This window comes from Fringilla coelebs (assembly GCF_963513975.1).
Source record: "Fringilla coelebs genome assembly, chromosome: 7".
Taxonomy (NCBI): domain Eukaryota; kingdom Metazoa; phylum Chordata; class Aves; order Passeriformes; family Fringillidae; genus Fringilla; species Fringilla coelebs.
In genome coordinates, this window is record NC_140035.1 from 24,615,977 (window position 1) to 24,632,007 (window position 16,031).

The 16,031-nt window shown below is 44.9% G+C and overlaps 1 protein-coding gene across 6 annotated transcripts in view; it reads left to right on the forward strand.

Moving 5' to 3' along the window:
• Nucleotides 1-12,648: 12,648 nt before the first annotated feature.
• ABI2 (abl interactor 2) overlaps nucleotides 12,649-16,031 on the forward strand; it is a 63,633-nt gene continuing 60,250 nt past the window's right edge. For all 6 annotated transcript variants that reach the window (XM_084208822.1, XM_084208824.1, XM_084208823.1 and 3 more), the window contains exon 1: nucleotides 12,649-12,805. In XM_084208822.1, coding sequence (XP_084064948.1) covers nucleotides 12,689-12,805 — 117 coding nt within the window. In that variant the 5' untranslated portion in view covers nucleotides 12,649-12,688. The remainder of the gene's footprint in view (nucleotides 12,806-16,031) is intronic.

Below are 16,031 nucleotides of genomic sequence, written 5' to 3' on the forward strand. Positions count from 1 at the left end.
TGTGGTTTAACAGCTGATGCCATCCTCTGTGGGCACCAGACAAAGAAAATTCTGCTCTTGGGTTTAACATGTCATCTCTGCTTTTGGTGGAGCTGTAGAGATTCAGATGGCCCCAAGCACAGCTCCTGCTGGGGTAGAATGATACAGAGATGTTGGGCAGAAAAGGGAGAGTTGTGCAGTTCAGCTTCCTGTCTCTCTTGAATTGATTTTTATAATGAACTGCAAGAAAGCTCTTGCTAATCTGACCTCCACTTCACTAAAGGTTGGTCATGTCCCCAGATGGCAATTCATGTTAGGCTTTGCTTCACTGCTTATGCAAAAAGGCCTATTTTTCTTGAAGGTTGCAGATGTTTCCTAAACCTTCTGGAGAAATCAGCATGGTTAAGAATTTTCATTTTAAAACATCCCTGGATGTGGAGAGGAGGCAAAATGAAGGTTAAGTTATTGCCTTCTTGGGAAAATAGGGTAGGATAGCACTGTCCCTGCTAGAAACTGAACAAGGAATATTATTGAGTGGTGAAGATCTGCTTTAGGAGTGAAGCTTTCAAACGCTAGAAAAGCTTCCCAAGTGTAATTTTTCTGCCTTGCTGGAGCTGATCAAACTGCCTTGCAACAGCTCCTTGCCCAGTTACAGGAATCAGAAATGGGAGTGATTCCATATAATTTGTTATGAATTTTCCATAGCCTGTACCCATAGGCTGTTCTCAGTCCAAGCCAGTGATCAAGCCTGCTTCAGGAGTCCATGACTGATACAGGAGAGGAATGTGGCTCAGTGTGCTGGAGAGAGCCAATGATCAGTTTGTGTTTGTTCAAAACTGCTGTCAAAAAAACCACCTGACTCATCAGTTAAGGAAATGTGTTGAGCATGGAGGAAAAGGACGGTAAGGCACTCTGAGGCATTTGTAATGCACTGCTGGAGTGACACTGAGGTCACAGCCGCATTGTTTGCTGAAGTCTGTAGGTTTCCATTCCTTGCTCTGTGTGTGTGTCTGTCACTTCAGACAGCCCAGCTACGGCGATTTAGTGCAACACTCATGAGCCCAGCTGTGGATCCTTGTGCAGCAAACTCCATTTTTAGTATAGGAATGTTCATGGAATAGAGCTTTCTTAGAAAGTTTTAATCTATTTTGATTTGAAGATGAAAAATCAGTTTTCTCCCATTTCTGCCCTCACCCCTTGTCTAGCATGCACCGTCACTGGTTCTTGTTTGGTTGGCTTCCTAAGGAAGACTTGTGTTCATAGGGTGTGCACCCTTCCCACTTACTTGTGGCCATTTTTCCCTTTCTCTTGCAAGAGCTAACTTCTGAGCCCTTGGGCCAAATCAGCTGCAGGGATTTGAATTCTCTGCACTTTTGTGTTCCTGCAGGTTTTGTGAGGAGAAGAGAAGATGACTGATACAGGGAGTCTGTGCTAGCCATGCCACAAGGTCGCAGTCACAGCCACAGCCCCGTCCATGCCAGCCCAGGGAAAAGCTGAGCCAGCACCTGCCCTGCTGCAGGTCACCAATCTCAGGAGTCCAGGCAGCAGAGCACAGGGGTTTATCAGTGCTGCTCAACCCACACACTGAGGACATGTATAAAGTCCAGAGAGAGATGCCTTCTGCCTGTTACACGGGGATATGGGCGAGCATTGCAACCTGTGGAAAAAAATGTCTTAGTCTAGGAAGAAAGCCAAGAGGGGGAGGTTACTATAAGATAGGGAATTGTTGCTTTTTATACTTCATATTACTGCTCTACACCAGCAAGCTGCTTTACAAATTTGACAGGATGGTTTTGAAAAGCACACAGAAAAGCTGTCATTTTATTCCTTAGGCTCTTACTGTAGGACAAGTTTCTACTGAGAGCTACAAACTCAGGAAAGGTAAGAGGCCAAGTGTATCTCTGTGCCTATGCAACCTGCTGCCCTCAGGAGCAGGCAGCCAGCACAGGTGGTGGGAGCAGCCAGGCCATTGCTAATGCTCTTTCTGGCTGTAAAAGCCTTTTACTTTTGCCTCTTGTCCTAATGGTGAGGCAGTTTTCAACAACTTAGAACAGAGGAGACACTGATCTAGCCTCCCATTACCTCCAAAATGTCCATGAATGCTGTAATCTCTACATTTTAATTAGCATGAGCTACATATAGAAGCACCATTGCAAATTAATATCCTATTAATAATAGTAATATCCTTCTGTTCCCAGCAGTTAAGGACTTGCTGGCAGTGGCTGTGGCACACACCACAGAGTTTAGAGCTGCATGTTTTATTTTCAGTTGTAACATAGAAAGGATGGTCTTGGCAATTTCTGTCCTACTTGCAGCAAAATTAAATGTTGGTTATTGTGCAGGGTGGATGTTTGCTGATTAGAAGTCCCTTGGGCAGCTGTTGTGCCAGCTCCCCCAATAGCTGTGCAGTTATATGAATTTGAGCTTGTTGGCAGTCCAGTTTAGGAGCACTCTCTCACCTGCATAGTCAATTATTGACTTCGTTTTTGTGCCCAGATCTTCTTCTGGCTTTGGGGCAAAAGGAATGGGGTAGACCAGTAACTTCAGGAAAGCATAAAGGAAAATCTTCATCAATTTTTGGTTATGCTACCAGGAAGTCAAACTGTTTTAATGATCATGGCAGCTCCTGTTGCTTCTTTACACTTGTCCAAAGCAAGAACTGCTAGAATATATTCCAGGCATTTTTTTGGAGCCTGAGAGTGTGAACCCATCTTGACATCTCTTTGTAGTTCAGCTCAGGAGTGTTTTTTAACAATGACTTTTCAATTAAACAAAAGGCCTGTTTGACATCTCTTAGAATTCAATGCCAGGGTTTTGGTGGTAGCAGACAGGGAAGAGGAACTACCACATGCAGGAAAAAAAAGATGAAGAAAATGTTCTTCACATATGGAGGGTGGGGAAGGAGACACGGTAAAGGTTTCCATGGCAACATTCCTTGAGGAGAAGTATTTTTAAATCTGTGAATTTTAGCATCAAAAACACAGTTGTGTTTCCCACAAAAAGATTTGGGGGAGGGCTGGAGTGGAAAGAACTTTTCCCCCTACTTTTCAGGTCATTCCAGTTTCTTTTACAGAGGAGCCTGCTCCTAAGATAAATGAAGTATGTGTGAGTTCTGTGATCCTAATGCTCCTGTAAAGAAAGCCTTGCTTCCAAGAGGCAGGAAGCATCAGTCATAGTTCTATATCTGCTCCAACATCTTTGGCGCAAGCACTTGATCATCTCTTTAATGGAAAAAGTAGTTCAAATACATCAGTGCTAGACCTGTTAGAAGGCACAAGGACAAATCTTGCAGGATTTTACATTAAAACTAGTGTAACTTGGCACAAAATCTTAATTTTAATTGATGTACAGTTAAGTGATAGTAGTAGTGATGAGGTAGCTGGGGCTTTTTGCCTTGGCCAAAGAGGAGAGGATGCAGAACTGGAAATGCAGAGAAACCAGGTAAAAGATGTCCCTGGTGAGTGTCTTGGTTACTTTGATGACAGTGAAACATCCCTGTAGGTGGACAAATGATGCTCCAGTGACACTTGCTCAGGAAGTGTTTGCTCTTGATATGGAGTATGAATGCTGGGACCATCTCTGAACCTCTCTGAAGCTTCTCTGCTCCAGTCTCTGCAGTGCAGAGCCACTCACGGGCACTGGCATGCTCTGCTCCCACCTCCCTGCTGGCATCCAGGCAGGTCAGCTCTGTCACGAGCCTGGCACATCCAGTGCTGTGCCTGCTTGGCTGCCAACTTTGAAGTCTCACCAAAAAAGGCTTTTTTTTTTTTTTTTTTTAACAGTTGCTTCCAATTCAGTGGTGACTCAGACACTGCAGCAAGGATAAAGTGATCATCTTCCCCTTCAGAGCTTTACAGCAGAAGGCCCTGAGTATCCTCTCTAAAAGAGAGCTTGGTGAGCCCAGCCATCAACTGGATTCAGTTCTTTAATTTAACTGATGGAAAAAGATACTCCAGCAGTGCTGTGTACCTGCTAGCTCAGGGCCCGTGTTTCAGCAATAGACTAAATGATTCCTAAAGTACTTTGTATGCAGAAGCCCTGGGGAGGGGAGGCTGGGAGGGAATGAATAGTCATGCAGAAAACAGAAGGGACGATTCACCCATTAAAACTTTTTTCCTGACCAAACTTCCCTTGATCATGAATCCAGTAAAGGAACAGAAATTTCTTGCAATAATAAGAGAAAAGGTAAGTCATATTTGGCCATTTATCTTTTCTGGGGAGGGATAGGGTGTCTAAGAAAGCAAAATTCATACTTCAAACATAATATGAATTCATAATTCATACATGTCAAAAGTGTGGAAATTGGCACTTGGCAGCCATTGTTTCATATTGGCCAAGACCTGATACAGTATAAGCAGGGCTCAGATCTAAGAGACTAAGAGAACTTGTCAACTTCCCTACATCTTCATTGATAAAACCTACCAGCAGTAGGTGCTTTGGGAGGAGGGGAGTGAGCCATGGAGGGGACTGAGTCAGCAGGAGCTGACAGGGATGCACCTGCACGAATGCACCATTGCATATCATGGGAAACCAATGGTTGCAGCCATCCCACATTCATTGATAAGCAAGATATCTGGGAGCAGAGAGAGCACTTCATTCTTCTGCTGTGCAGAATTCATACTGAATTTGACAGACCCTGCACCTGGATTTGATTCTAAAAGGAAGGAGCAGATTGATTGCTTGTTAGCAGAATGCTCTAAATTAACCTCATGGGCCTGGTTCTGCTGTCCTTTGCATGACTATTATTTATGCTGTACAGTTGCATTGAATACCATTGAGCATCCAGTATATTGGTCTGGCACAGCTGCACTGAAATTCTAGTTGTGGCTTTCAGTTGCTGGAACCCAAATTTTTGGATCTGCTTAGATGTTTGGCTTTTGAATACTCCCAAACAGTCAAGCACCTACTTGACTATTAAACACCTAGATGTCTTTGTAAGTCTAGTATTGCCATAATGCAAAGGAAAAGGAAATTACATGGAATTATGCCTGGCCTCTGGTTTCATATTCCAGCTGTGGTAAGTAGGTAGAGCCTGTTGGTGTATATACCCAGTAGTTCACAGTGAATGTCTTTTTTGCTTGAGGAAGCTTGATGGTGATTTTTACATAGTAAAGATGAAAATACTGCAAACATACATCATGCATTAGCCTTTGTACATTTTATAGCTGTACTGTTCCAGTGCGGCAAACTTAGCTGAGCAATCACATTTTCTCAATTACCTTCAAGAACTGGAAATCCTTATCGCCTCTTGTGTTTCTTTCTCCCATTACTGCTGCACTGGTCTTGAAATTGTCACCAGAGCTAAAAATCCTCATTCTGTAAATGAAACTGTGATTTCAAAAAATTTTACAGTACAGTCTCCTCATAAACCTCCACAAATCTTTTGCTGATGTGACTCACTCAATTACTCATGTGGGCAGACGTTCAGATAATAAAAGCGGTTAATGGAAAGCTGTGAGAAAAACTGCTGGTTCCTGAGGAGGCAGCCAGGGGGAATGTACTGTGGGTATTTTATCCTAAGAGCTGCTGAATTCACTGAGCTCTTAGCCACTTTTTTAAGATAAGGATTTCTCCATTCTGCTTTTTCCTTTGTATAAAAACAGCCTGAAATATCAGATTGGCGACAGAGAAGCAAAAGCACACCAGCTGTATCTGTTTGTCTTCTGCTCCTCTTCCTACATATTAGAGATGATAGCCAGTGTGTGCCCTGAAATAATCCCTTTATCCTAACAATGTACATACCTAAACAACAGCATTCTTATGAGCTCCGGTTTTCTGAATCAAGGAGCACAACTAACAAGTGGCTAAACAACCTCTTTCGCTGGAAGTGTCACATATACTGACAAGGATCAGATTTTTCTGGAATTAATAAAATTAAGAGATTTGGCCTTGAGATTTGGTTTGCCATAGGTCAGGAAACAAATCTAGAAAACAGGTTTCAATGACATTTCAGTGAGTGCACAGTAGAGGAATATGACACCTTTTGAAGTTCAGAATGAAGAAAATTGTGGAAAAGTAGTGAGGTACCACTTGGATGCAAGAACTTCACTAATGAAGTTATACATGTGTGGTGGCTTCAAAGAGACTTAGAATTAAGCCAAAACTGGAACTAGTGTAAGTGGATGAACTGATTAGAGCTAAGGGCTAGCTGGCATTTGCAGAAATTAACTCTTGGTTGTGTGGCTCTGAGGCTGCTAGATTTTTGGGGGATGTGCTACTGCAGTTGCTGTGTGAGCCCATTCCAACAACAGTGCTGGATATAGAAAGAGAGAGGATGTGAATATATGCTCGTTTTTGATACAAGATGAGCTGGGAGGGAGACTATGGTTTGACTTGTAAAATAGAGCTTCTGGCACAGAGAAGCAGTGCATGGATGTTGAGGCTCTGGACCAGAGAAAGTAAGCTGTCAGATTATATTTAGCGACTACATGCTGCAGGAAAGCACAGAGAGGGAAGGAGGGGAATGATTGCATAGCTGAGCCCCATGGGTAGTGAGCACACAGAGCAGGGAATGAGGCTGTTAAGAGAAGATGAATTGCCTTGGTGTTCCTGATTCAAATAAATCTCTGTGTGAGCCCAGGCATCTGCACAGACTTGTATGATTACTTTGATTACCAGAGCTCAGTTTTATTTATCCATCAATAATACCCTAGACTCCCATTAGATGAAGACTGACCAACCTGTGGCCTTCCAGCCATTCCCCTCTGCTCTCACCCTAGGGATGTCTCCTGCAGCAATCCCATTCCTAGCTGGGGAAGCAGTAGTCTGAGAGGGCTCTTGAAACCAGTGTCCTAAGCTGCTGTACAGTTGCACACCCAGCTCAGTCCTAACCCACTAGAATCTTGTTAGATAAGGCTGGCATCTGCAAAATAGGTTAGACTACCCTGCTCCATTTGAATTCAGGGGTGTGAATCCTCCATTGTGTTTTCTGGAAAGCTCCATCCTAAATAGATGAAGATGGAAAAAAAAATCCTTAAATCTGTATGAGACAGATCAAACCTTGCATGCTGACGTGTGGCAGTCGATCATTTGGGTCCTGTCATATACTCCAGGGTGCAGAGACTGTAACTTTGACTAGTTTACAGCAGGCTGGTACAGCTTAGGTTCCTTCCTGCTAAAAGCTCACTTGTACGATTCAGAGATGCTTTTGCCTTTGCAATAAATAAGGCCTTTAAGCTCCCTCTCCGAGGAGACATGTGGGGAGGCCTGGCTGCCTTCTGTGTGTAAATATTTCTGTCAAACTGGATTCAGACTCAGGTGGGTGAAACAACTGTGCCCATGGGGAGCCATCAGTCTCCACCTCCTGTTAGGCAGTACTGCATCACTGAGATTTGTGTTGCTGCCATACTGTCAAAATTAGCTGTGGTTGAAAGGAAGGGCTGAAATGCTCCTGTATGTTCACTAAGCAGGAGGACAGAGCAGCTGGGAGAAGGAGTGAGATGCAGACTGTAATAGTGAAGAGAAGCTGTGCAAGGAGAAGCTGCCTTCACAGCCTTGAGAAAGGGGATTACATGTCCAGATGTGTAGTAGAAGGAGGAAAGATGACTTCAAAGGTGTGATTAATTATTCCCTTCCTATGCAAGGGAGGTATGCTAGTTACAGAAACATCACACATTGGGTTTGGTGACTCCAAAGAATATGCAAGGTCATAAAATATTTTTTAAATGGTTTATGTGATAAAAGCAGGATTACAAACAAAACAGGATTAGAAGAGCTCCACAGGGTGAGTTCCTGGAGTTATGCAAGTACCTAAAAATCTGAACTTCCATTTCAGGAAGAAACAAAGACCTCAAAGAATGGTTCTGACTGTTGCAGCTGCTGCAGACCAAACTTGAAAATATGAAAAAAGCACCAGTAAGTCAGTAATAGTGAGCCAGAATCAGTAGTTCAGAGAGGATGAATTCTTGTATTTGCTGTACTGGAGCATTAACTACCCTTCAGTGGCTCAGTGACCATATCAGACCTTTCCAGGGGGATGCCAAAGGGTCAGGACAGAGTGGAAAAGGACTGGCAGTTGGTCTGGTTTAGCATCTTAGAGGAGGAATACCAGCAGGAAAAACAAATTAGAGCTGTTCTTTCCTCCCGTGTTCCCTGAATGCTTGTCATTTGATCCCTTGGAAGGAAACTGATGAGCAACTATACTTTGTGCCGGCCTCTCTTTGTGACCATTTGTTGCTTGTTTTCTTTTAATGTCTGAAATGTTAGAAAGAGATAATTTTTCCTATTTGGCCTGACCTCTTCCTTCCGGGGAGCATACCTCCCCTTGTACTGGCTCTGTCCTCACACAGTGCTCTGTTGAAAGAAAGTTTAGCACAAAACTAGAAAAAAAGCTTGGGATTTGGAATAAGATGTGCCCTCAAACAGATGGTCTGAATCTCTGCAGCATGTCCTGCTCCTCTTAGGAGGTGCTGTGAAGTATCAGATGTCAGTTGTGCACTAGATGGTTCTGAAATAGCAATGTTAGGGCAAACACTTCCATGAGATGGAAACTACTCTCCTACCTTTGTGCAGCCAGCCTTTTACCAGCAGCAGTTTCTCATAAGCAGAGAGGTTATCTGTGGTTATAATCTTGATTGCCCAGCAAATTGCTGAATGCCTGAGGAAGCAGGAGGAGAATGTGCAGCTTCAGGGTGTGTGGGTTTTTCAGTCTGGTTTACAGTAAGCACTGGAGGTTGAGTGTTTAAGATGCCTCGAGATCCTGACACCATTTATTGCAGAATTAGAGAGCTGCATTCTGTGCTGGGAAGCCACCCCAGCATTCTGGAATTGCCATGGGAGTTCAATAAACTGCTGTTTGCTTCAGAAGCTTTGGATTATGAGACTGGCAAAGAGTGGCTATCCAGGCAGAGGCAGACCCAAACACTATGTGAAGCAAGCATGAAGACTGTGTCTCTGTTGGGGGAGTGAAGGTAAATACTTCAGTTATAGACTATTTTCTTCAATTGCCCAATTTTCCTTCCCTCCTTCACCCCTCCAGTAAATGCACCCTTCCTCCTAAAGGGCATGGGCCTATATATATCATCAGTACACATGACCAAAACTTTGGTACCAGAGTCCTTTGTCCTTTATCCAGCTGCAAATCTGCTCAGCTCCATGTGATGCAGCAGCACAGGGATTTTCAGCTTTTGTTCTGCTGTTTACAAAGAATGAAAAGATAAAAGGAAAAATGTTCATAAAACTAGAGCACAGTTATATAAAGAAGTGAACTGAAAACCTGCAGCTGGATCTGTCCAAGATCTGACCTGGTCATCTGTCCAAAGAAGATCTTTACTTGCACCCCTTATGTGATGTGCTGTTCAGTTCTCTGTAAAGCAACAAAAATGGAAGAGACTTTGATTGTGATTTCTTACTGTGTGCAAAACATAGGTGGCCTTTGAGGTACCCCATTATTACTTTTCTCTGATAAGACATTGATGATTCAAACTGTATGTGTGGGATGCCCATGCAGAGTGCTCCGCTGCAGTATTGCATGTGACCAATGGGTTGGCTCATCTGTGTAAATTTTTGTGTGGAGGGGACTCCCTTGGGTGACTGGCAGGGGTAAAACCCTGATGTGTGAGAGAAGTTGGAAGAATAGTGGTTTCCCCGTGCTTTTGGATCTTGATCTCCAATTTAAAGTCTCTAGACTGCTTGCCTTTCTATTTTTCGGTGACTGTCTGAACAGCACCTTTAGGTGAAAAATGTGTTTGCTCCTCAGTCTTGAAGATATTGATATAAGGGAAAATCTTACACAATAGGATTAAAAAAATTGGACAAGTTACAGTGTGTAATAAATTAGGGCTGAGGGAATGTAAAAACTTAAAATTAGTTTAGCACATCACTTGACAGATGGGAAGTAATTTATGTAAATTTAGGGAAGTGGTAGTTGGATTCAGTTGATCTAATTTAAACACTATTTCTAATTATTTTTTGTATGCATACAGAGGATTATAGAATGGTCATTATTCTGACAGAAGGGCTCTTCATGTTTAAATTTAAATCCATAAATGAGTACCCTATTAAAATGTAAACATGCTGTGATTACAAGCATCTGATTATGCAGGCAGGTTAGTCCAGCTACTCTGGTGAACAGCTGTGTGCATGTATTTCAGATAATGCTTTTTCTTACACCCTAAGAACCACAGGCAGAGCCCTTGAGAGGTCAAGAGGTGCCTGACCCACAGGTGGGAGCTGCCTGTAAGGAGGCTTGCTGATGTTGAGTGCAGATCTGAGAGCAGATGGGCTCTCACAGATCTCCACTGAAAGCAGGACCTGGTGGCACCCAAGGGCACTGAGAGAAGATGACACAATTAAACAATTCCCCCTCCCTGCACTCTGGTGCTGCTAATCCAAGTTTAAACTCCTAACAGCATCTTTGGAGAACCTTCTCCTTTACATTTGACAGCTCTCTCCTTTTGCCAAGAGAAAGATCATGTAGGTTTACTGGGGAGCTGCCAAATGACAGCTTGACTTCACACCTGAGAAGCAAATGAATGAGGAGAGAAGGAAAGCCTCAGCCTACCTCCAGCCTGGCACAAACACAAAGAGTCTTAGAAGCATGGGCATGAGCAACCCCTGGAGCTGCAACAGCAGCAGCAGATGTGACACGAGCAGAATCCAAGCTGAAGCTGCAGTGCAGGAGGGAGGCTGGGGCCTGTTACCAAACTGCAAAAGCATTATCCATCAGCTGCACACCCTAGGGGGAAGTGGAGACCTGGCCATGGATGATTCTTGGAGGTGTGGGATTAGGCTTGGAGCTCCACACTGTACAGCAGCCTTCTTGAGTTGATTTGGCTGGCTTTCCTTCCTTGAGCCATTGCAGAAAAGACCTCTCTCTCAAGACATGCATTAACAATCAGCAGGGCAGCTGACAGCCATGATTCATTCTTTAACTACCCCAAACCCAGTATTTTTGGCTGTGTAACTCACGGTTTGTAAACTCTGTGGGTAGAGGGCACCAAGAATGAGGCTGCATGACACCTCTTTGCTCCTTGTGGGTTTAGGGCAGAATGCCAGACTGTTGTGAAGAGCTGCAGGCAGCCTGACTCCACGGGTGTTCAGGGACCCCATGGGTGTTCAGTGACAGCACAGGTGCTCATGAGCAGTCAGTCACCTCTCTCCTCCCACAAGCATCGTGGTGAGGTGTCTCTGGCAGGGTATTCTGTGGTTCATAAGCCTTTTTGTGAGAGTAAGTCTATTACAGCTACAAATTGCCCTTGGCTCTCTAACTGCTTGTAGAAAAGTAGTTGAAGTTGTGAATTTCAGACTACATTTTAAAACGGGAGAAAAATGCTTTACATATGAGGGCTTTTTCACCAGTATGATGAACACTGTGCCTAACTCATCCTTCATATGGGAGAGCTAAGCAAGCTAAGAAGAAATGACCCTCAGGGCAAGGATTTCTATCTTATTTTTCTTTTAAGGGAAGAAATTTCCAAGGACTGGCCCCAAAGACTACTAGTTTGTTGCCCGACCCTGCCAGGTGTTTGGAATCTGCAATTCTAGAAGTCAGGCATATCCAGCTGGATGCCTTTGCAACAGCAATCAAAGCCAGAGAACAACCGTTCCTGTAGGAGCAGACTGATGCCCAGGCCCTGCAGCGCTGCTTGTTCTCTAGCCAGCTCCTGGTGTCTGTAACGTGAGTGCTGGGAGAGCGCCAGGCCTGGTACCTGCTACAGGAGCCAGGTGCTCTCCCAGCGCCCTGGGCTGCGCTACACGGGCAGCAGGAGCTCTGTGGAGCCTCACGGGAACATGAGTGAGTAATCTCAGCTGCAACTCATTCCAAAGGGACGAATGAGCTCCCGTGCAGAAAGCTGGGACGCTTCTGCCGAGAGGGCTGGTTGCTTGGGGTTTTTTGTGGGAGAAAGGTTACTTCTAGGTTCAGGTGGAGGAACTGAGTGGGAAAGCCTTGCACGCTCCTGGAAAGGTGGGCATTTTCATTGCAATCCTAGAGTGACTTCTCTGGGATATAAAAGGACGTCAGTGTTGAAGCCGGGAACTGACCGATGAGACCTGACTAATGGCCTCAGTGCAGTGCTTCAGCCACGAGGCTGTCCTTCCTCTGTTTCTGCTGACCCTTCATTATGTGTTTTTTTGGCAAGGCTGGAAAGCTGGGAGTTCACCCTTCCTCGCGCCCCTGTAGAACAGCAGCTTTTCAGAGAGGATCCCCACAGAGGGCACCTTTTGTTCTTCGTGCGGCGATCAGAAGAGCCGCTCAGCGGCCGCCCAGGAGCAGGAGGGTCGGGCGCTCACACGGCACTCGGAGCCCCCAGGGCTATAGGCAGAGGTGGCCGCAGCCCTGCGCTCTGCAGGGCGCGCTGCCAGCGACCCGCCAGCGAGTGAGTTAAGGCAAAGCGATCTAAAAGGAAGCCAAGACTCGCCGAAAGGCGCACACGCGTAGTTATTTATTGTTTCCCGGGACAGCGGTACCGGGGCCGCCCGCCGGCCGTACGCCCCTCCCCCGCTCCCGCCGGAAACGCCCCCCGAGCTGCCGGCACGGAAGTGGGCGCGCGCGGGGGGCCGCGCGGGGCGGCGCATGCGCAGGAGGCGGCGCGCGGCCGCGCCCCGCCCCCGCCGCGGTGGGGGTCTGGCGCGCGCTCCGTGCGCGCGGCGCGAGGCCGGGCCCGGGCGGCGGGCGCGGAGCCCGGGGGGGCGGGGGGAGCGCGCGGAGCGGGCGGGGGGTGAGGGACGTACGGTCGGTCGGTGAGTCGGTCGGTGAAAGGATGTGAAGATGGCGGAGCTGCAGATGCTGCTGGAGGAGGAGATCCCGGGGGGGCGCCGGGCCCTGTTCGACAGCTACACGAACCTGGAGCGGGTGGCCGAGTACTGCGAGACCAACTACATCCAGGTGCGCGCGGGCCGGGGCCGGGCAGGGCGCGCCCTCACGGCCGTGCCCGCGGGGCTGCCCCGCTCGCCGGGCCCGCGGCGGCGGGCGGGCAGCGCCGGCTGCTGCAGCCTGGGCTGGGGGGGGAAAGCTGCTTCACCTCCAGCGGGAACTACCCCGGCGTGACGAGGCGCTGAAATATGTAATTGATTCCTAAATTGAATTCCTTCCACTTCGTGAGTGAATGTTTGTTCCAGATCGTGTCTCTGTCCCTCCTTTTCGTTCTCTCCGCAGATTCTGATCTGCTTTGCAGCCGAGGTGATGTGATAAACCGAGGGCACGGCTGACTCCTGCAAATACAGTATTGGTGCCTGTTAATTTAGAGCAGAATGACATAGGCTTTAGTAGAGTTATGTCTGTCCGTTTGTATTTCCCTTCTCGAGCAGGACTGTGGAATTCCGTAGGAAGGGCAGCTACCAAGCGGTAGGTGCAGGATGGAAGCGTGATGTAGTAGAGCTGGTACAGAATTAGGGAGAAAGAGATGAAGTGCAAGTGCTACCGCATAGTGTGGTTTTTGCGGTGATAGCTCTAAAGCCAGGCTGGTAGTAGGACTCTGCTTTTTTCATTTCTCTTTCTAGTAGAAAGAAAGAAAAAATATTCTCGGTTTAGTTGGATAGTGATAATAGGGCCAAATGAAAACTTTGCCCCCAAACACAAGTAGACACCCTAAGACATGTCTGAGTGTGCAGGAGAGAAAGGTAGGGGGGATGATGTGCATTTGTGGTGTCAGTATTGAGAGAATTCCAAAGTGTCCCAGAATTGTTTTTGAATTCAGTCCCCGAAGGGCAGAGTGCTTGCGTGCTTCCAGAGGGCAGCTAGCGATGAGATCTGTGCTGAGACTGTTCTGTCAGTGAAAATGGGAGAGACTATTCAACCTGAGGCAGAGAATACTTAGAATCTCCCTGTAAAAAAGCTGTCACTGTTTTTTTTAATTGCTGAATGACTGGCTGTCCTTTAGAGAGAAGACTTTGTATATTTTAGGTCATTTACAAAACAGGCCAATTACAGTAAAATGATATAGATGTATTTTATTATGTAATAACACTTCTGATGTTGAATTAGCGTGACTTGGGGTTTTTATGAGACGTGTTGAAATCTTACACTTATGACCTGACATATGTGTATTTAAATTTATGCTTTGTTGAGAAGTGATTTTTCTGGAATATGGGAGAGGAGTATTGGAAGGCAGAACCAGATAGAAAGAACTGCATGTAGTTGGGTTTTTTTCCTTTGAATTTTTTTTTTTATTCTTTGTATAAATCAAAGTTTGCAAATCTCTGCAGAACAGATCCACTTTTAATGTCTTAATGAAAACTGCAGAAGAGGACTCCATGCTGTTTTGGGCAAATAGAGAAGGAAAAAAAGATGGTTATTGCCCCTGACAGCACACAGTCCATAAGGACCGTCTAGGATCACAGGAGATGGATACAGACAGATGGTGAATGAAGGAAAAGAATGAGGCACTCTTGGTCAGCCTGATGGATTCTGACCACCACACAGCAATATCCTGACTGTTAGCTATTTATCTAGGCATCATGACAACACAGAGCTTTAAGGGGGCGGTGAGAATTAAAGAATGATACTGTGTTGTGACCATTGACTGTGAGGTGCAGTATGGGTCACAGCATCAACATGCTTAAATTTTTCAGGAAATGGGGAGTGGAGACGTCAGCCAGGCAAAAGGCTCTGGCTTTTGGAATGCTCTGAAACATGACAGGGTGGGTTTGTTGTGGAGAAGAGGTTCAGTGTGAGGAGATTCTGGATTTAGTGGTGTGAGTGTCCTAGTAACAAATCTGTCAGCAAGCTCGCCCCACCTTCATGGTGCCAGAGCTACATAAACTGCTGCACTAGATCTCTATAAAAAGCTGATTTTTTCTTCTCGACAGGAGGGGATTAGATTAATAGGAATAACTGTTGGTTAATTGGATATTTATGGTTTTGCGTCCAAATTATTTTCAGAATGGTAGCCTTGAATTTTTTGGGGAAGATGGGTTTGTAAGTGCTCTGAAATGCATGGAAGAATAATCATCCAGAAAGTCATGTAATGAAGATGAACTAATTCTACTGTAATCTTGTAGTATTTCACTGCTGACAGATGATTTGTTGTGGATAATCTTGAGATCTAGGAGAGGCTCAGAGTGTGGCTGAGACCTGAAGTTTATCTGCAGGATGGTAGGTGCTGTGGTGATGGGAACATTGAAGGCCCTTAATTGGCCTGTATTATCTATTACAGTAGCCAAGCCACTCCCTTTCTGTGCCAGTTGCTGCTTTGAAGTTTTATTGTCCAGTACAAAAACTATTACAAAAGCCAGCGAGGCACAGACCAGTGTAACAGGATTTGAAATTCAGCGCTAAAGAAAATGTTTTTTTTTGTCCTCTCCCCCCCCCCCCCCCCGCAACATAATTGCAGCTTCAAAATAATTAAAATGTAATCTCATACATGAGGAAATTGCTAGTTCATAGTAGCAGAGCTGTGGCAATTGCAACTCATTTGACTTCTGCTTATGAAATGAAAAATCTGTTCTTAAAAATTTTGTCAGTGTTTATCCAAATTATGATTGATATGTAGCTCGATGACTTTAGCAACAGGGAATGTTATGTAAAATGTTATCCTTCCCTTGAGTCTGTTATATGGTAGTGTATCAGAGAACATTAGCTTTAAATTTTGTGGAAAATTATAGGAAATACAGCAAATATAGTTAGTGGACCTGCAGCAGTGAAAGAGAAGACTGCTGTTTGGGGAAAAAAAGTTTCTTCATGTCAAAAACATCTTTTTCTTCTAATAACTTGGAGAAATCATACAGGTTTTTTATATCTGCTGCTTCTTAAAGAGAAGGGGAAGAAAAGCTTTTTTGTTTAGGAGGGTGTTTGTGTGGTATCCGACACAATGTTAATCACAGGTTAAATTTTATATGTTCAATGCTTTATATACTAGTGCTGTGTCCTCTGTTACAAGTTCAGTTTCAGTCTAAACATGCAACAGGGTAATTCTATAAAATTTTATTTTTTTATGTACTTGGTATTTACAGTCTACATTGATTTATCTAGTCTTTCATAAAAACCAGGTAATAGTTATATTGGGCAGTGTGTTGTGTTTACAAAGTTTTCAAATTCCTGCTTAATTTTGTTCAGGAATATCATAAAGAAAATTTCTACTTATGGTAGTATAAGTAAAAAGACCATACAGTTA